We start from the raw sequence: 21220 nt of genomic DNA, 5'->3' as shown, positions 1-21220 counted from the left end.
GAAAATGTTGAACTGATACCTGTTGAAGACAGTTACCTATTTAATAGGGATGAAGAAAAAGCAGAGGCATCCGATGTTTTTTTGCCATAGTCTTCAATAATACTGACAAACTTTGGGCTGCCCAGTCCCATGAGTCAGAGGACCACGAGTGCAAGAACAGTAACTTTTCCATCTGCAGAGTCTGAAATTGTGAGGGATCAGATGTATCAGCTGAGCGTCCATGGGGCCTGATGAGATTCATCAATTACACCAGAACCCCTTCTGAACATCATCCAAGGGCCCTGGGAGTCTGAGGAAGTGCTTTTTGACTGGAAGCTAGCCAGTATATATTCCAGTTTACAAGAAGGACATGAGGGAAGACCCAGGAAACTACAGACTTGTTAGTCTAACCTCAGCTCCTGAAAAAATTATGGAGAAGATTATCCAGGGTACTACTGAAAGGCATTCAAAGAACAACACAGTCATCAGACACAGCCAGCATGGCTTCACAAAGGGGAAGTCTGGTTAAATAATTTAATGTCCTTGTGCCACCTGCTTTGTCAGTAGATGAAGGGAAGGCAGTGGATGCAGTTTTTCAGTTTCAGTAAGGCCTTTCATATTGTCCCTCACAGCATCCCTCCAGCTGTGGTGGGGGTTTCATGGTGCACTGAGTGAAGAACTGGCTGAAGGGCAGAGTTCAAAGGAATACAGTGAATGGGGCTACTTCTGGCTGGTAACTGGTCACCAGTGGTGTTCCTCAGCGTTCAGTTTCAGGGCCAGTGCTGTTCAATATATTTATCAAAGATCTGGGTACTGGAGTTGAATGCACCGTTAGCAAATTTGCTGACAATACCAAACTGGGAAGCGCTGCTGACTCTCTTGAGAAACAAGAATCTAGATAGATTGGAGATCTGGACTTTAATTAATGGAATGGAATTTAACAAGTTGAAATGCCTGGATTTTACACCTAGGTCCAAGTAACACAATGCACAAGTAGAACTGGGAGAGGAGAAGCTAGAGAGCAGCCCTGCAGAAAGGGATCCGGGGGTGCTGGTTGACAGCAAGCTCAGTAAGACTCAGCAGTGTGCTTTCACTGCCTTCTTCTCATGAAAGGACCTTGCCACTGGGACACATACCTGGGAAGCACAGGTAGCTTCTTCCATCCTATTCTCAATCAAAATGCGAGTAAAATCAGGAGCCTACCGTATTTAACCTGTCAAATGTGTTGAAAAAAAAAAGTAGATGCAGTGACAAAATGCCAAGCCCACCTAGTTGTATTTGCAGAACTTGCTCCACACTCTTTCCAGAAAAGTCAGAGTGCAATCAAGAAGACATGGAAAAAGGAATCAGAATGGTGTGCCCTGTGGTCCTGCCCTGTGCCTGGACCCACTGTCACTGACAGACAGATGGTGATTCCTGTTTGCCCAAGAGGGCACAGGGCTGCTCGGGGCAGATGGCACCAGCTCCCCCTCACCTGGCTGCTTGACTGCGAGGGTGATGAGCCCGGAGACGTCCTCTGCCCGCTTGTACCAGCGGTCGCCGGGGTCGAGCAGCCACTCCTCCACGCGGCAGCCGTAGGCCCCGCTGTCCCGCACGGTGGAGTTCTGGATGGAGAGCAGGAAGAGGCCCGGGGCCGGGCTCTCCAGGTGCAGCCGGCTCCGCAGCTCGCCCAGCACCGCCGGGTCCCCATAGTGCAGCGTGCTCTGCCGGCTCAGCCAGGCCACCACTTCCTTCTCGGAGCGGCCCGGCCGCCACACGGACCACTCCACCAGCAGCTGGGATGAGGGGCTGGTCCGGTTGCTCACCAGGCACTCCAGGGTCACCCACTCGTTCTCCAGCGCCGTGATGTTTTTGTGGGTCTGGCTGACCTGCAGGCGGTTATCTAAGGGAAAAGCCCGTTAGAAATGCAATGTGACCAAGGGCTGCAAGGGTCCTTTGTCTCCCCACAAGCCTTTCCTGCATGGCCACAATCCTGGGGTGTGATGAAAGAAAGAAGGAAGTAGAGGAAAAAACGATGGAGAAAAGAAAGGACCAAAAAAAATAGAGGAGGAGAAGAAAATAAGGCTTGTGTTTTTTAGGGTCTTCTGAAAATCTCAGGCTAGCCACCAACAATGACCCATTCAGTGCAGGGAATTGGAAACCCACAATCTCCCAGCAGGACCTGGGAGGCCCTAAGTGCACAGAGACCTAACAAAGGTCACATCACATCTCACTCTTTTCTTGTTCTCCTAGGATGAGGCATTAGCCTGATCACACCTCAAGCAGTAAGCCCCCCCTATTGTGGAAAAAGGAAAAAATCAGCAAGGTGGAGAACAGAGAGCTGATTACAGGGAACCCCCACTGCAAAACAAGAAGTGGCATGAGGGCAAAGTCACACGCGGTGTTTTGCTGCCTCGGGAATGTCCCTGGTTTTTGCTCCACAACTTCATTGATACACAGAAGGGTGACTGGAGTCAGCTCTTTTATGCGAAATGACGTGTCCAACTCGCCTAAATCCCTCACAATTCTTTCCAGGGCCAGTCTGGACTTCCCAGGTACTGCTGCTACAGCAAGCAACAAGCACCGTACTTCCCAGAGAGAGACAGGCAATGCAAGGGAGGGGGCAGTCACAGCTCCCCCGTCCCTGACCACCCCTCAGCCATCTCGGGAGTTTGCAGACAGAAATGAGGAGCTGGCACTGGCAGCAAGCCATGGCCTGCTGTGCCTCCTGCGTGTGTGGCCAGGCAAAGCTGCACTGGGGACCACATCCAATATCCCTCATGCACCCTTGTCCACAGAGCTTGTGTCTAGCCAGCCAAATCCAGACACAGAAAATGCACTGAGCGCCCTACTCCAGCACTGATATCCAACTGCATCCGTCCTGCCTGAAGGATTTTATCTTCCAGACACAGGCAGCTGGAGCAAGCAAGGACAAGGCAGGCTTCCTCATGAAGTATCAATGCTCTGGACAGTACTTGCCTCTCTGACTCTCACCTTTGCCCTTTGTCCCAGCTTATGGGGGCTATATTTAGCTCCTCCACCAGCTTACCTTTATCAGTGTCATCCACTGCCACGGAAACCACCCACAGAGCACATTTCTCCTTTCCTGGCAGCCAGCTCCCCACTTTATTAAACGTTATTCCCGTCTCATGTGCAAAGGGAAAAGAGACAAGGCTCCCTGCGCCTGCCAGGATACAGGCACAGAGTAAAACTGTGTGCAAGACATAAAGATGCTTTCCCAGGCAGGCACACAGGGGTTCTGTCTCAGTAAGTTGCTAGTTGACACACTTGCTACATAATGCTCCCAAGGATAATGAAACCTGGCTGGATGCAGTGGCCCTACAGACTTTCATGTGGGGACATTGAAAGGCACACAGGCTCAGGCTAGAGGGACAAGAGTCACATCAAAGGAGGGAAAACCCTCCTCCCACGCAGGGACGTGCAGGCACGAGGACGCAAGGACAGGGTGGCAATCTCACAGGCCGTGCACAGGAGCCAATGCCAAGACTACCCCACCTGGCTGCTTGACGGTGACTTCGGTGCGCCCTGACACCTCCTCGGCCAGCTTGTACCAGGCGTGGTTGGGGCTGAGCAGCCACTCCTCCACGTGGCAGTAGTAGCTGCCGCTGTCCCGCACCTCGGCCCGCTGCACCGTCAGGCTGAAGAGCCCGCCCGAGGCCGAGCGCTCGAACTGCAGCCGGCCCCGCAGCCCCTCCTCCTCCGCGTAGGTGCCGTACTCGAAGGCCGAGCTGTGGGTGGTCTTCAGGATGAGCTTTCCGTCGGCATCCGAGGGCTTGTGCACGTACCACAGCACGGCGAAGTGGGAGTCGGGGCTGGTCTGGGATTTCACCGAGCAGTTCAGGGGGATGGGCCGGTTCTCCACCAGAGTGATGCTCCGCTTCGACTTGCTCACCTGCAGCTTGGTCACTGTGAGGGGGGAATGGAGAAGGATGAGGAGAGGTGGGTCATTAACACAGGAAACAAACTCACTGGATTCGGAGCGGACCAGAGTCCCCTCTTGCTTGGGTCCCATTTGCCTTTAAGACATTTAGATTACCAAATCTTTCCTTTCAAGCCCCATCCACTCCTGGATCCTCCCACTGTGTCCCTCAGCAAGAGAGGCTGCTTTTTCACAGTCTGACCTTTAAAAGACTTTTTAATTCATAGTCGTCTAAGGCACCAGACTTAGTAAGAAGACTACACCCAAACTCAGTGGTTTTTCTCATGGTGAAATCATACCACTTGCACCTCAGGGCAATGAGTTGTTGACCATTTCCAGAGAAAACCACTTCTGAGAAAGTGAATTAAATGAGACCCCCACTGCTGTCACATGCCAGCCATCTCAGTGAGATGTATCCCACAGACACGCAATAGCTAGGGGAGGAAGTGCAGGCACAACTGGAGAAGGAGAAAGAGCACCAGACTGGAAGGGATCAGCAAGGAGCAAGCTCTGCTCCCACAGCCAGGAGATCAGGCTACAAGCCCACCACAAACTGCACAGCCCAGGACAAGCCACAGGCCCATCACCTCTCTTGACTTCCCAAGCACAAGTGCAGCTCCCAGGGTGTAGCTAAGCAGTCCCATGGTGTTGAGGATGATACAGCAGAATCATTAGATCTAGTTCCTGTGAGGAGAGACACAGGGATTCCCAATTCCCCTCTCCCTGTACAATCACAGCACAGCGCCTCTGCTGCAGTGTGTGCTGTCACCTGAGCCCTGAGCCAGGGCATTCCCGTCGGCAGGGCAGGACACAAGGCGCCCTCCTGTGACACTTGTGCTGGGTGTGCTCTGGAGCCCCTGACAGCTACAGTTGGGGGAGAGGGGCAGCTCCCACCCAGCAGGACACACCACTCCTCCCAGCAGCTCTGCCCCCATGGCCCTCCCCTCCTTCACCTCTCCTCACACAGCTACTCCCCTCTGAAAGGGGGAATGCTGCCTTGCTGCTGACAAGCTGCAAATCTCTGAAATAAAACTTGAAGACTGCACGGGTACAAGTGGCACGACAAAAGCGTGGCACCACAGGCACAAACAACTGAAGGCTGCCAGGGGGCCTGTGCCCATCCACACCCTGGAAACACATCCCACGCATCCTGTGTTTGTGAGGAAGCAATGTTGTCTTCTCTCTCTCACCAAGGCACGGGCTCCTTGCTTTGCATCATGCTTTGCTTCCAGCTTCCCTTGGGCACCAGGGCCTCGGATGCCTGCCGGCACAAGTGATGAGTGATGGTGCCCAGGGAGAGGATGGGCACAAACAACTTCAAATGGGAGGAACTCCCACCACAGCAATGGTTTCTGCACTATCACATCCGAGATAGGCATCCTGGTATTGTGTCAAACATTCCCCTGGAGCCTGGACTGCCCGTGGCTTTAATCAGTATGCTAATAAAGACACCATGGCTGTGGAATGGCATGCAGGCACTGGAGGAAGGAAAGGAGGGAAACTGTCCTTGTTTTTCCTCCCTAGGGACTTCAATCTAATGGAAAGAGTCAGTGTCACTCTCTTGTATTTCTGCCATACCCCAGACACATTCCTTCCCCGTTGTTTCACTTCAGGACAACAGCCTTAGCCACCACACCCACTCTCATCCCACCTTTTTGGCTCAGAACTGGTTAAGAACAGTTCTTTTGAGCATTAATCAATCTTCCAAGTCCCTAGGAGAAGGTGGTTCTCAGCAGTTTCCTTTCTCCCCCAGCCCCCTTTCCAAACAGTTTATTTTTAATTGGTACTGGATTATTTTCTGCAACCGTTACTACGGAAACCTTTGTTACTATAGCAACTGTGTATGTTAAGTCAGTAGCCCTATATCTATTAAAATGCAGTATATACACACACTGTGTGTGGTGGGTTGCTCAATATCAACACACACACACACACACAGACAAAGCCAGGGTACACACAGACCAGAGCTGCTGAGAGGCAAGCACCCCTCTCAGTGCTCTTCCCACATTGAGGCACTTCTAGGAGATGGATATGAGGATGGCTGACATGGAGTAATTTTAACCTTAGCGTTTGGGGCAACAGACCCGCACCTTGTATATGTCAGAAGCATTCCACTGAAGCAGTGAGGGCTTGTTCCCAGACCATAATCACAGTAATTGTCACTGTGAACAAACAGCACAGACCCCTGAGGTCATCCAAGGACTTTTGGATGGTCTCTCAGCACCTTTCCCTGCTCCCATGCAACCTTCGGGAAGAAAGCTTTTTGAGAGTAATGGGGAAGCAATCTTATTAACTTCGGCAAAAATGAGATCTTAAATTTCACACACACCCCCCCATCCCTTCCAAGCCATCCCTGGCAGGCACTGCAGCCAGCAGTCAGGAATTTGCCCACATTTGCGCTGAGTCCCCAAGATATTGATGAGGTAGTGCTTCTACAGCTGCTACCAGTTGGAGCAGCAAGCCCTGGCAGGGAATCTCAGGTCCTCCCTTTGCCAGACTGCACTCTTGCAGAGGTTTATAATACTGTGCACCAAGTTTCCTCTAGATTAGAGGCATCAGTGATTTGTAATGACATCCCTGCCAATGCACTTTTCATCAAACATGAATTATTTTCCTAAGGGAGGCACACCACAGAACATGCAAGTGCAGGTTCTGTTTCCCTCCCACAAAATTAGAGAGGACGTTCTCAGTCCTTTCCAATTCTGTCAACGCCAAATGCTTCCACGTCCTGCTGCTGGTTCTTGCATAGTACGCAGGCACCCATCTCTTCTTCACTACCTTCTGCAGATCCAGTAGTAATGACTGAAGGCTTTTATGGACCACAGGGTGGTAACTGCCAAGTAGGAAATGCTGTGGCACACAGGTCACCTTGGGGCAGCTTCACCCTCGGGCTGGTTTGCTTGGCAATGCAGGGGAGAGATCCTGGTAAAGATATTGGAAGCTTTGTGGAGTAACTCACACTTCTGCTCTCTCACGGGGCTGAACATCGGCCACTGCTCACAGATATGCAAACAAATTCACAAAGCTCATTTTGCATTTGGGAAAAATTATTTTAAAAGGGGAAAACAGATAATATTGAAATTGGTGGTCCAGGGTAATGGGAATGGTACAATACAACGCCAGAGAGTCCATCCATCTCTTCCCATTCTGGTGGTAAGCCTATTCCAGTGCAAAATGAGTCTCTCCATGCCACATGCAGCTTGCCAGGTCATGTTTAAAGATGCTGCCGTGACATGGAAATGGTTGTAGCTGCTGGTGCACAAGTGCGGTTGCAAGAAGTCTGACACCCCAGGCACCGAGCCAGTGAAACCTCACCCTACTGACAAGGGGGAAACTCCCTTTCCTGGCTTGAGGATTTGCCTGGGCAAAGAGCCAGGAAAGGGCTTGGCCTTCAAATGCTGAGTTGATCAGGTGTGCCCCAGGGGCTGGGGTTTCAGCGAGGCGGGGCAGGGCTGCTCCAGCCCGGTGTCAGGCGGCAGAAGTGGTGGGCGCAGCGGTGTGAACAGACACGGTTACCCGGCATTTTCTGCCGCGCTGTCAGGAGGCTGATGTTCTCTTAACAGCCTCCCGAACATCTGCTCTGTGAGAGGAACAGGTGCCTCTGTCTAGGTGAAGTTATCGTGCATATCATCTGCAAACCATAATCCTGTTGCCACAATGTCTCCTGGCTCCCTGGAGAGTGCCAGTAAAGAGGATATTGTACCTTAATGTACTGTAATTGGCCCTACATACGCTATTAAGGCTTTCAATTTACACTGAGAAGAAGTCATGGTTAGAACCCTCTTGGTTTGTTTTTTTTTTTTTTTTTATCATTGTCTCAAGATGCCTGTGGCAGCTTCTCGTCCTCAAAGCTTGCACCTCCGGCTGGGAGCTCAGGTCAGACACACCTTACAATCACAGCAGGCTACTACACAGCCTGGTATATAATAGGGGTTTTCTCCACACCATCAAGCAGGCAATCGGTCTCCTCAAGCAGAGCATGTGCTAAGCACAGTTATACAAATATTTGGGGGAAGGGAGAGAAGTCATCAGAGGAGGAGGACAGAGATAGTGATGTGATTCATGGTTTTTCTGCTGACTTGCTGCCTCTTGGCTCCCTCCCTTCTGTTTCCTAATCATCAAGCTGGGGTTACAACACTTGCCTTTGCAACCTGTACCTAAAAATGCTGTGATAAGAAGATGTTCCCTCTCAAACACCTTAGATAATTTTGCCTTGCAGGCAGCAAGAAAACACAACAGCAGGAGTTCACTTCCCACCTGGGAGCCACTATTACCAAGTCGTGGGAATGGCAACGTTTAATTGCAGCTGAAGATACCGTTTCCCCTAAACAGCCCCACACAAAACCCCAGAATGCTGCGCCTGCAGCAAAGGAGGAGGGGGCCATCCGCTGGGGGAGGAGCCAGCTCTGCAAGAACCAGCAGCTGTGGCACAGAAGGGTGGGCAGGAGGATGGCCACCACCATCCCAGAGAGTCCCCACAAAGCCCTGTCACCACAGCAGGAGGCAGTGTCCCACTTTGGAGGCTGCTGCTCGCTGGGGAGAGCATCTCCAGAGAACACTTTTGCTTCCAAAGAACTGATGAAATGTTGCAAAAAGTTTTCTGGGGGAATGTCCTACTTTTAAAAGCCTCCACCGAGATTTCACTGTGCTGAGGTGTGTGTGCAGGGGGAGCAGAAACGAGGCCAGCCCAACCTGAGCCCGGCCCTGGTTTAACACCACACAGTGGGTTTAGCAGGTCGATCAGGAGAGACTCTTTTCCAGGAGCACAGCCCCACGGTGACTTCCTACAAGGAACCCCTCTCTCCCCAGCATGCTCAGCATACATCCCTGAAGGGCACTGGCCAGGCCTTTGGCACAAACTCAGCCATTCCCTCAGCCTGTGGTCACAACCCAGAGGTGCTTCATCATTTTCCTCATTGGGGCCTGAAAAGCACTCGGTGCCTGAATTCCCTGAAGATGTTTGCCTGGGATTCAAGAGACCAGTGTGCAGGTTACTACCACAGGCTTAGACATGTACTAACATTCAGACCTCTGCCAGCTCTTCTCCCTTCCACAAAGCAGGGCTCAGGAGCCTCCTCCACCTCCCCAGACAGTGCAAGGACTCCTGCTCTAATGACTGAACGGAGTCAAGCGAGTACACGCCAGCCTACTGATTCAGCATGGAGTGAGCTGGGTGACTCACGTTTATTAGGTTAGTTGAAAGCAAACCAACGTTCAAAAGGGAAAGATGTGCAAGCCCTTTTGGAGAGGAGGCATCAGAAGAAAGGCATTTGCAGAAGGGAAGAAAACGGAGATGCTCCTAGGAGGACTGTGCTCATTAAGCTTAACCACAGCATAGAAATCACAGCAGAGTAAAGACAAAGGCTTCCAGCACCGGGGCAACCTCCCCAGAGAAGGCAGGAACATGGCAGCACAGCTCCCGACTACTAAAGCTATTCTCTTTTAACTGAACACAATTCCTCCTGAAACTGGATTAGTGAGGTTGCAAATTGCATTAGCCAACATGGGAGGCTGCTGGTGCAACAGGAGCAGCAGAAAGGGAAATAGCATTAGACTTTGCCTGCCATTATTACTGCCATTATTAACTTGTCACTTTACTGTAGTGTTCCTATAACAATGAATTATTGCCTGCAAACAGGCTGACATGATTGAATTACTGGGAGAGCAGCTCTGTGGGAAGGAAAGACAGCATTAACCCTTTCCTGAGGAAGGCTCAGCCTCAGCCCCCTCCCACGTGGTCAGACAAAAGAGCTGAGGCTGTGACTCTGAACACCACCAAGTGAGCTGCATTTCAACATGTTCTGCAAGTTGCTGCAAAGTCCACAGCCCAGCAGGCAGCCCAGACACTCCCCAGCCTCACAGCTGCTGCTGCAGCAAGACCAGCTGGGTGTTTAAGTAGCTGTGCACGTCCATGCTGACCATCACCCGTCCAACAGCCCAGCCCAGCACTCAGCCCCAAGTACAGGCACAGGACTGAAGGACACTGTGCTACTGCAGCCTGGGGAGTGGAGTTTGATGCTCTCAAACTGGTGCCGGAGGGTGCTGTGGCAAAGCAGAACAGGCACCTCTCCTCAAACTCTATGGTGGATCCACTTGCTCATCCACACCCTCACCCGCTCCAGCCCCAAGAAGTTTGATCATCCCAAAGTACCTACAAGTGGCCCCATGCCCTGTCCCTCCCCAACAGCAGCACAGTCAGACTGCACCAAACACTGGGGTCAAGTCCATCTCTGCATGTGAAGACTGCAGGCAGTGACAAGGACATCTACTTGGCTAGGGAACAGCCTGGGATCACCAGCCGTGCCGGAGCCTGTGGAGCAGCTAACGGACTAGCAGGTAACCAAGTGGGGCCTCGGGCAGGAATGTATGTGTGACCCAGAAAGGCTCTCTAAAGCCCAGAAGCCATACATCTGCCAGCACATGCAGAAAAGGCAAGGCTGGAAAAAGCTGGGAAGCTCACAGCCTCCCAGGTCCAGCTAAGGCAGAGACCACCAGCTGGGATGTGCTACTGGCCTGGAAAAAACATGACTTTCCCCAAGAAACAGAAACCATGTCACTGTAAAGAACAGCAAGAAACAAATATACCCCAAAGCAAAATGCCTCACAAACCTAAAACCAGAAACTTTCCTGCAAAACCCTGAAATGCACATAAAAGTTCTGCACAAGAGAGAGGACGGGAGGGAGGAATAACAGATTCCCAGCATGAGTTGTGCCTGCTGTCAGGAAACAATATACGGCTCACTGATCACTTGTAAATTAAAATATGGAGATAGGATCACTGGAAGATAAATTCAGTACCAAGCTACAGCCACTGAGGAAAAGAAAGAAAAAAAATAACGTACCAAGATATTTAATCAACTCCTCATCAGAAAGAGTTCAAACAAAGGAGTGCTCCGTCAATTAGGAAGAAAAAGTAATTAAATGCACCCGAAGAGCAAGTTGTAACACACACAGCAGCACCACACACCAACTCCCATGCCGTGCTGGAGGCTGGATTTCCTGAGATATTTTTCCCCTCACAAAAAAACCTTGACAGCTTTGTGCAGCTGCACGCTCGGAACACCAAGTCCACCACACGCTGTAGCGCACGGCTGACTTTCGCACACGCTTTGTCAGACTTGGGCATTTTCAGCAGCTCCTGCTGAAAAACTGAGTGCTGGGCAGACAGATGAGCTGCTTAGGGTGGTGTGAAATGTCATTTTCTTGCCATCCAGAGAGCGAGCTCTCCAGACAGACCTCAGGCAGGATGGGGAGATCTTTTGGATAGTGCCCAAACGAGCCCTGCCAGTGTCAGGTGCTGCTCTCCATGCAAAGAGAAGTCCCCTGAGAAGGACCCAGCTGAACCCATCCAAGCACTAGCTCACTCCTCTCACCTTTAACTGTTCCTTTCCACTGGGCTAGCTTTCTGCAGCTGTATTACTCTAGGCTGGTGCACAGCAGGACCCGTGCCAGCACAAGGAATGGGACAGGACCATGCAGCCAGCAGCACACATCGGGGATGAGGATAACCTCCTTCTGTGCAGCCAAGTGCCAGATCAGCTGCAGGAGTTCACTTCCCAGCTGGGAGCCACTATTTGCAAGTCCTGGGAATGGCAATGTTTAATTTCAGCTGAAGATACCGTTTCCCCAAAACTGAACGCTCATGGATGATGCTGCTTCCATAACTAGTGAGTACAACTACTGCTGGAACAACAACCAAGTGAAATGAGCCATCTATCATTTCTTAAGCAGTTGTATTCTTGCACTTCTTTAGGAGTGAGGACATATTTCAGCATAATGGGCTACAGATCCATCATCATCTGCACTCCCTGCTTCTGTGTTAATTGGGACAAGAAAACTATATTAATTTTCTTTAGCAGCATCCCAAATGCCTATTTAAGAAAGTAAGATGGCTGCGAGAGAAAACTTTTATGTATACATATGTTAAAATAAAAGACCCTGAGCCACAGGTTCAGCATGTTTGGAGCCATTTTTCTGTAAGGAAGCAGATCTCAGGTTCAGTGAACCCAGGAATTCAGTCTTTGACCAATGTCAGAACATGCAGTTTCTCATGCCAGGAGAATCATTCCACAGGATACAGAACACAGAAAAATGGTGCAGGTCTCATGCACAGAAATGGACTACCAAAGGTGCTGCTTGGGCACATGGAGAGGGATCCTGGGCTGGGCAGTGCTCTCACTGGAGGACTGAGAATGCAGCAAGAGAAATATTGTGCTGCTGCAGCACTGAGCCTGCTGGCCCCAAGGCCATTCACCTCACGGAGAGCTGAGGCTCCATGCAGAGACTGGGACAGGAGAAGAGTGGTCAACACCTGGCTGCAAAGCTGCTCATCTCCAGTCTCCCTCTCCTTCAAGGGTTGCCCCTGCTGACTCTGCTCTTGAAATCTTCAAGGACAGGAGGAGGTACAAAGCTTTAAAACCGGACACCATCTAAGTACTGCTCACTGCAGAGTATTTTAAGTCCAAGGAGAGCAAGCAGGGAATCGATGAGAAGCTAAAGTGTGTGGAGAGAGAGAAGCTGTTCAAGACAACATCAAAGAAGGTGCATGTGCACAGACTGCAAACAGGCTGACACCGTGGTTTTGTATATCCACGCTGCAAAGAGGAGTGAAAAACTGCTCAGGCAATATCAAAGAGAGAAAGTAGAGAGTACTTTGAAATGGAAGTGAAAAAAAATGGACCTAAAACATAACCATGGAGAGAGCTGATTTGAGGAGAGCAGCATATCCTGGATATGAACCAGGTCTCCTGGCATTGTCAATCTTGTTGGGGGCTGAAAATAAAGATTGCCTGCACTAAGATCAGTGGGCACACGCAGAGCAGGCTGAGTCAGGTCAAGGTCCCACTAGGTGCAAGAATGCATTCCCACACTCTTCACCCTTGTGAAATGCATCCAAGATGCTTAATTCATTTAAAGTTCAACTTTGCCGGTCATGCCCCTGGGTGCATTTTCCAGGCTGGAGATCCAAGAGAAACCTTGAACATAACTGACTGCAACCAGCTCAACACACCTGGCTTTTACAGAGGGCTCTCACAGGCAAACCCGCAGAGGAGCCAAGCAGCACCGCTCCCAGAAGGAAAACCAAATGCAGGGAGAGGTGAATCACAGCTCTGACCCCACAGGGCCACTGTCATCATCCCTAATACAGCATCAGGAATGCAGCAGCACATCCAGCACGAGCTCCGTCCCCTGCTGCTTACATCCAGGAGGACAGGGATGTTTGGAGGAGGGAGTGATGGCTAAGCATGGAGAAAAAGCACCCTGCGGTGCTTGCCTGGGATAAATAATTGTGCCAAGCAGGTGACAGCAAGTCTAAGTGGGGAATCTGTCCCAGAGGACCTGACAAGTGCAGCAACAGAGCTCCCCAGGGCAAATGGGCAGGAATAGGAGACTACCGGGGGGACAAGGTAGGAGGATCAACCCTACCTCTGCTATCTGCAGAAGAAAAAGGGCTCCAGCTGGGTCACTAACCAGGTCTATGCAAGGGGACAGCTCTGGGTCATCAGACACTGAGCCCCTTCATTTCATGTGTTCAGTGTGCTCGAAAGGAAGGAAGGAGCAGCAGCTCTGAGGAAGAACAGCAGGTCCTGCTCCACTGGCAGTGAAGGGAAAGGACCAAGTCCCCAAGCATATGAGGAAGAGGAGACTGCTCTGCACTACAGTCACTACTGCTGCTGAGGAACAGGCTCCTCTCTTCTGAGCTCCTCTCAAACTCCTTATTCATTTAAGCAGCAGTACAACCATTTGCCAGATGGAGCAGGCAGCTGTAAAGCAGGGAAGCAATGCTGTTCTGCAGAGCAAAACCACTCTTGGATCAAGCAAGCAGCAAACTTCAGACTTCACTTCTGTAAGGAAGTTTCCAGATCATTAACTTTCCTTGCTTAACTTTATTGCTGGATGCTGCCAGAAGCAAGAAGTGTCAGGTTAAAGCAGAGACGTTGTGGCCTTTGAAAACACTTGCTTGAGCCTCCACTCAAGAATCTGGTCAGTATCCCACTGGCCACCTGTAGCAGGAAAGGCATCTTTCACATCCATCCATGAGAGGATTCCTTAAACACTGAAATTACTGAGAATTACTACGGTGAGATGGAATAAAGGCATTAACAGTAATATCTGAGTTAAGGGATGGTTCTCACTATACTCCACAAATGTCTTGGTAATTAATTATTTGAAAATCAATCCTCCTCTCCCAACATTAAGTGTGCTATAGCAGCCTCCTTTTCCAGTTCTCCTCTGCCTCATGCCCTCCTCATCTTCCCAGCATCCTCAGTCTGCACAGTCACAATCATCCACTGCTTGGCTGCTCAGTGAGCCTTCAGAGAGAAAGAGGAGCATGAGACTGAACAGTCTCTCTGTGGCTGTCATGGATAGGCTTGGACAAAGAGGTAAGAGTCCTTCATTCTCCACTCAGGTTTCTCTGGCCGTTGGTAGCCCGGCCCAGCCACCCTGGTTTCCTGTGGAGAGCAGAAATGTAGCAGAGGGCTCTGCATCCACTTGACTGCAGGGCTTCAGGGAGAGTACAGCTTTCGCTCGCCCCACTCCCAAAGTAAGGTTCAGGAAGAAGCCACCTCCAGCTCCTCCAAGGCCAGCTTGACGAGCCTCCACCCTCCCCCTCCATGATGGCTTCAACTTGACAGCTCCTAATAAACCATACTTTAAGAAGTGGCCCCTGGAGAGCCTCTTCAAGCTAATTAATGCTCTAATGAAGAGCATGACTGCCTTGTTTGCTTGATGGCTCCCGGGTCAATCAATCTGTAGACTGGCTGGAAAAAAGCAGCAAGGAGCCCAGCACCCCTGGCATCTGCTCAGTTATCATCCCCTGCCATCCCTCCTCCCATGTTCATTACTGTCAGAAACCCAGCAGCAAGAGGACAGATTTATAGAGGCGACTGCAGCTTCTCCCTGAGCGCCCGATCCAGAATTAGTCACGAAGGAACAGGACAAGGGAAAACGCAAGCATGGAGGGGTGGGGAGCTGCATGGGGAGGTGCATGAGTATGAAAGGGGCGAGAAGCTGCTCTGAGGGTAGGGGTGTTATGTGAAAACCCTGCTTGCTTATTCTGCTGTTGCCAGATACACTCTCAGCACTCACACCCCAGGACTTTGCCCAATCACCCCCTCATTTGTGCTGCAGGGGAATGATAAGTGCAGTAACACACACAATGACAATGGCAATTTAATACACCAGCACAAATCTGCTCCAAGCCTCCTTGCCAGAAGAGAGAGCACTCTGCAGACACCCAAGCCTGCCCAGACTGCAGCACAGCCCCCGTCGTGCACTGTCTGCTGCCCTTGTCTGAGTCCTGCAGACCACATGGACACACACTGCTTCCAGACAGCACCTGCTGTCTCAGTGCTCCATCCCTGGACACCTGGCAGGGAGAAGCGAGATCCAAGGAGGAGATGGGAACAGAGCCTGCCTGATGGCCTTGGGTCTTCACCTTGACCTGTCTGAACCTATCTAACACCTTCCTCCTCAGGCAGGACCCAGAGCCCAAGCACTGTTTCCCCTCCAGGCTGTCCAAGGGGCAGGGAACAGTGAGGTCGGCTGGCATCTCAGTGTGAGCCCTGAGAGCTCAGCCTGAATCCAAATGCTTCCAGCGTCACTTGGATTCAAAAAGGATCACCTGCTCCCCCTAAAAGGTACCTCTGCTTCCCCTAAAACCCAAGAGAACTCTAAGTGCCAGGGAGTCGCCACACATGTCCTCTCCGATAGGACACAGCTAATCCTGATGGATCTCTCACATACCAGCCCACTAAGCCTTGCATGCTGGATGCTCTTCTCCACCTGGAAAGGGGCAAGGCAAAGGGCAAAGCAATGTCTCTAGATGGGAAAACAGTGGTGAACCCTCAGGGGAAAGGGAGGATGGCCTTGGGGATGAAAGACCCAGGTTTTCAGAGGCAGGCCAGACTCCGCAGCAGAAGGGGAGCCCCAAACACAAAGAAATCTCCACTCCTGCACTTGGGGCTCCTGCCAGCTTTGGCTTCAGGGAAGCAAGCACCTGGTGTGAACTTTTATTATTCTTCCCCTTCTGCTGCACATGAGTTCACCAAGAAAGAAACAACAGGCACCTGGAGAGATGGAATTAAAAAGGAGAGCACTCCATTGTAGGGAAATGAAATAGCCACAGGCTATCTAGCCAGTCTGGTCCCCAGCCATGTCTAACAGGCCCTCACACCAGTCTAGATTTCTGGATTTCTGTCCCAGCCTACAGAAGTTGTAACTCAGCAGTGGCCCTAAAGCAGTGCAGGTCTCTGTCCCTGCTAAGCACACATGAGCTTTCAAGGTTTGCATGACACTGAGGAGCAGGCCAGGAAAGGGAGCTTTGGATCCCAGTGCTACTGCCGGTGATACCTAAATTCTCTATAACCTCTCACACACACAACCAGCACTCTTTATAGGGAATTTCCTCCCACTGCCAGTCTTTAGAACAGCTTCATGCCTAAGGGATCAGGAGCGTCACTCTCCAAGGCCAAATCTGGCTCAGATGCCACACAGGAGCCTTGTGCCATCCCTTGTGCAGACCTTGTGCTCAGATTTGGGTTAATGCTGCCACTGCCTGCCTTGCTTGCTCTCTCCTTCAGCCCCTACATGTTTCACTTCTCAAAATACTGCTCATTTCTTCTTGGAGTAGGAAAGGACTGGATGTTTCAAACTGCTGGCATTCCCTCAGCCTTACCTGTTTGCCACACAAGATAGCCATATGTGAAATGACTTTGTAGCCACATTAACACATGCAATTCAAAACCAGCACTGCCACCTCTGCAACTACCACTCAGCACAGAGGACATCTAGAAACAGCACCCCACTGCAGGAGTGCCAAGGAGAAGCCTTCTGGGCACTGAAATGGCAAACCAACACACCAGGAGAAGCTCCAGCACCCTGTTCCTTAGGCATGTGGGATTTCACAAAGCAAGGAGGCCACCACTAATTTACCTTTCTCTCCTCAACACACTTCAAAGGCTGATGTATACTGATTTCCATGTCTGCACCTGGAACCTGTCAAATAAAAAGGTCACTCAAACAGGGAGCAGGGGTTTGAGAGGGAGCTAGAATCCCCACATTAACTTACAGTCTAGAAACACATGCTGGCTCCATTTGCCAAAAGACCTCCAGTACAAGCTTGCTTTATGGTGTCCCTTAGTGGACTGGTAGCAAGATAGGTCATCCCAAGCATATGGGTCAAGGCAGACACCCACAGCTAATGGCAAAGGAAAAGCCAGGACTGAGACACCAAATAGCAGCCTGAAGTAGTCTCAGATTAAGGTGACTGTAGTGGAACAGAAGTAGACAGAGAGTGCTCTCAGCTGTTTAATCTTTTGGGAGTCCTGAGTGACCCTTTCTGGAGAAGCCCTGGATATTTATCTGAAAACCAGCATCCACCTCATCAGCACAGGTTTGACTGGGAGGGCTCTAGGACATTCATCGAGAAGTGTCTAGGGAAGGTGTCTCCCATATCATCCCAGATTCTCTGGAGATCATCCAGCCAAAGACCCAGGAATGACACAATACAAGCCTCTGCCACCTGCAAAACCAGAGAGAACCAGAGCAGTCCCTGGTCTGACTGCCAACATTTCATTCATGGAGAACATCAACCACCCACTCCCAGAGGCTGCCTGGGACATGGTAAAAAAACACAGAGAGGGTGCAGCCACGGCACTGGGAGAGCTCTGAGGAGTCCCTCTTCTCTTCCATCCCTGCTTGTGAGCCATAAAGCCTCAAACATTACGCAGGGCTCATTGAACTGACAGCTAAGATTTATTTTGCAGTCATTTGCTGAGCAGCTGGGAGACAGGGAGAGGTAAAAACCATGGAGACCTGGACAACTTCTTCTGTTAAGGCATCACTTGAGGGTTACTGCTCCAGTAAAGAACAACAGGCTGTCAGAGCATGGTTTAACTGAGCTGCCTGCCACCCTGAGCTGTGACACACAGGCTCTCTTCCGGAAGCCGTTATCAAGGATTTCTCTTTCCCTCTCTGTGTCACACACAGATATGCATGCACAGGGCTGTGAAGAAGCATGTTACTCCAGGGACCACGTCCATTCAACACTGTTTCCAAGGGAAGTAAGCTAAAATGATGAACATCACCAACTCGAACTTGCAAGCAGTAAAACATGTATTACAAGGCAGCATAATCAAGATAAATGGAGAAGATTAACCTGGAGATGAGGGTAAGGGGGAGAGAGGGAAGGAAAATGATGGAGAGCTCATGAGGTGGCTGGAGCTTACAGCATTCACTGAAGACAGGGCTGGGGAAGGTGGAGGGAGTATGAAGAGGGATACTGACAGGAAAAACACAAAGTCCAACCAGGAGAGACCCTAGGAAGGAGTCTTTCTGCACAGGAACACAAAAGGAGGACTGACATGCAGCAAGAACCTGAGCCAATAGTCCTGAAGGTGTTAAAAGCCTCACTCCAAACACCAACTCCATCCCTAAGGCCCAGACAGCAATACACCTTTCAGCTCAGCAACAGCCCACAGCTACTGTGGCCACGTATCTTTGCACTTCTCATGCACAATAGGGACACCACCAAAATATCAGTGACAAGGCCTATAAAAAGCCCCTCACTCTCTCCAGTGGCTGTACAGGGACAGCACCTTGTAGGCTTTCTGACTGCCCCTGCCAAGCCAGGTCCCTGTTGCTTACCTGTTGCACACTCTGTGTGGGCACCTGTGGCCATGCAGACTTTCACCCAAAAGGGCTCAATTTCTGGTGAGGATGAAAATCAGGCTCTTTGATCACCATTTGTTTTTGAAGGCGCCTCCAGCAGAATGAGAGATGCACCCAGTTGTCAGACCAGAGCCGCAGCACCCCACGTATGGTGCTTTGGTGGGAACACATCTCTCTCTTTGATCCTGTTTACCCCATCCTTTTCCTCTCTTTTCAGAGGAGAAAGATGAATGGAGGTGGCGACCTGAAAACCACTTCTGTCTCACACGAACACTCCAGAGACTGGACTGAGCTCAGCCACCTCACTTCCCAGAAGAAAACCCCAGGAACAGCACGCAGGAGGCAAAGAGAGGACCCACCTCCCCAGAGGTGGATAAAGGAACTCCCAGCATAATCACAGTCGAAGAGCTGAGCCAGCTAAGAGTGAGAAACACCCGTGACTGCCAGAAGAGCAGTCCTAACTCCGGGGAGGTACGTGTGTATCAGCACATCCCCCCACACGCCCCTCAACCCCCTCAGCACTCACCAGGCCGCAGCACCCTGATCTCCAGCAGGTTGGAGGTCCTGTCCGCCAGCCTCGTCCAGCTGCTGTTGTAGTTCTTCCTCCAGAGCTCGGCCACGCACTGGTACTTGCCGGCCTCGGTGTCGCTGGCCCGGCTGATGCTGAGGCGCACGTTGTTGCTGGACTCGGCCTTCTCGATGGCGGTGCGGGTGCGGAAGGCCGCGGCCCGGTCGCCCCACTGCACGCCGCCGTCGCGCGTGAAGGTGACCAGGTCGTGGAACTCGGTGCTGCCCGCCGGCTGGAAGCGCCACGTCACCGACACCGGCACCCACGACGGGTAGTGGGGCTTGATGATGCACTGCAGGTCGAAGGACTCGTTGTAGGTCACGCCCGGGGTGCGGGAGATGGCTGTGACGGCGAATCCGGCCTCTGCGGGAAGAGGGGAGAGGGCTTTGAGACACCTGCCTAAGGAGGCCCCGCTGGCAGCATGCAAAAGCCAGAGCGTGGTCATCCAGTGGTGTGATCAGCCACTCGAGTTGTGCCAGCTTCTCGTTTGCTATGGCCAAGTGAGGTGAAAAGGAGAGGCAAAACCACACAAGTGGTGACTGCCTGAGCAGCAGTGACCGCCTGCGTGAGCACGGGCTGCAGCCACAGCAGGACTGCCCGTGATTTCTGCCCAGAGGAGTGAGATCCCCTGAGACACACAGAGCCTCTGCAGGCTGCCAGAACCCTGGATGGAAACGCAGCAACACAATGGCAAGGGAGCAGCATCTGGCAGGGCAGCTACTCAGCACCTGCTCCCTGTGATTCACATCCACCTCTTGGGCAGGGGGTCCCACCCTGTCCCCCAACCCAGGTCTGTGTCCGGTTGCTGCAGCCGGAGGAAGAATGAGGAAAGCGAGAGGTGGTAGCCTTCAAAACATGCACAGTAGAGGAGGCAATGGTTACAAAACCCCAGGATGGAGGCAAACTGAAAGAGAAGCTGGTTGCTCCTGCTCTTCACACAGCACAGCTTTTGTTCTCTTCCAGATCACAACACTCCAGGACAGCTTTATGCATTATTCTCAGATGTCTGCCACTCTGCAAGTTGGTCAATACGCTTCGACTTGTCTACCCCCAGCACTCTGTTTGTTTGGAGGAGCTGGAATCAGCAGTCTATTAGTAATTAAAAGGTAACATAACCCAGTTAGTCAACTGTAAGCAAGTCAGGCTTACATATTCAGTCAGGGAATTTCCATAGCTCATTTGCTCCAAGCTGCAGAAACATTTTCTTCTCTTCCAATCACTTCAGTGTGGCCAGCAGACTCAGCAGGAACCTTGTTTTCTTCTGCCAAAGTCCCCAGGAAGCACTCCCCTGCTCAGAGGTTCCATGGGGAGTCCCACATAGGCTGACAGTTCTCCCTCTCCCTGCAGTGCTGACCACCCCAGCTCACAGCAGAGCTGCCACTGCTTGAGGAGACCAGTCAAAAAAGGAACATCTTCTGGATCAGCATGGAGCTTCAGCCTGCCACTGACACAAAAAGCTGAGCCAGGAGCTCCCTGCTGCTGCAGGCAGACCGGGCACAGCATGGAGCCCACCAAATCTGCACGCTTCCAGCAAGTGCCTCTGCAACCCCACGGCGTCACCGTGCCAGAGCTCCGGGACGTGTAATTACTGAGAAAACAGGTCAATCTTCGGGATTAAAGCCTCCCACAGCATGTTCAGTGATTACCCAGGAGGGCAGTGTCAGACCCAGGCTGCCTCCCCTGCAGAGCTGTTGCATCTCAGCCCCACAAAAGCCCTCACCTTCAGACCCTGCAGCAGCCCTCCTGCCCCACGAAGTGTGCTACCAGGCCCAGCTCAGAGAAACATTGAGCCAGAGAAGGCCCTAGAAAGCCAGTTTAATTTCACCAAGCTGATTTCATCAGGTTTACTCTCCAGTTGGCCTGGGCAAGGGAACTTCAGGAAGTCATGCAGAAGCCAGGTGTGTTTGTCACGTCTTCAACTCCGTCAACACAGTCATGGCACTTGGGTTAACAAACAAAAGCCGTTCTTCTTTTGGGAGTTGGTACAAAAAGCATAGAAGTAGACTGATTTTCTGTAAAACCTCCCTACAAAAATACAGTACTCCCTCACCCCCCTCCTTCCCTGGCCAGACAGGGGCTTT

General features: G+C 51.4%; 1 protein-coding gene across 2 annotated transcripts in view; it reads right to left on the bottom strand.

The window, feature by feature from the left end:
• The window catches only part of IGSF3 (immunoglobulin superfamily member 3), a 94251-nt gene that overhangs the window by 6391 nt on the left and 66640 nt on the right, over nucleotides 1-21220 (bottom strand). For both annotated transcript variants that reach the window (XM_066208174.1, XM_066208181.1), the window contains 3 exons: nucleotides 19098-19502; nucleotides 3475-3885; nucleotides 1454-1861 (listed from right to left, as the gene is read on the bottom strand). In XM_066208174.1, the coding sequence (XP_066064271.1) occupies nucleotides 1454-1861; nucleotides 3475-3885; nucleotides 19098-19502 (1224 nt within the window). The remainder of the gene's footprint in view (nucleotides 1-1453; nucleotides 1862-3474; nucleotides 3886-19097; nucleotides 19503-21220) is intronic.

This window comes from Chamaea fasciata, unplaced genomic scaffold (genome assembly GCF_029207755.1).
Source record: "Chamaea fasciata isolate MVZ Bird 193981 ecotype frontalis unplaced genomic scaffold, bChaFas1.0.hap1 SCAF_2, whole genome shotgun sequence".
NCBI lineage: Eukaryota > Metazoa > Chordata > Aves > Passeriformes > Sylviidae > Chamaea > Chamaea fasciata.
This window is presented reverse-complemented; position numbering and strand designations above follow the sequence as displayed.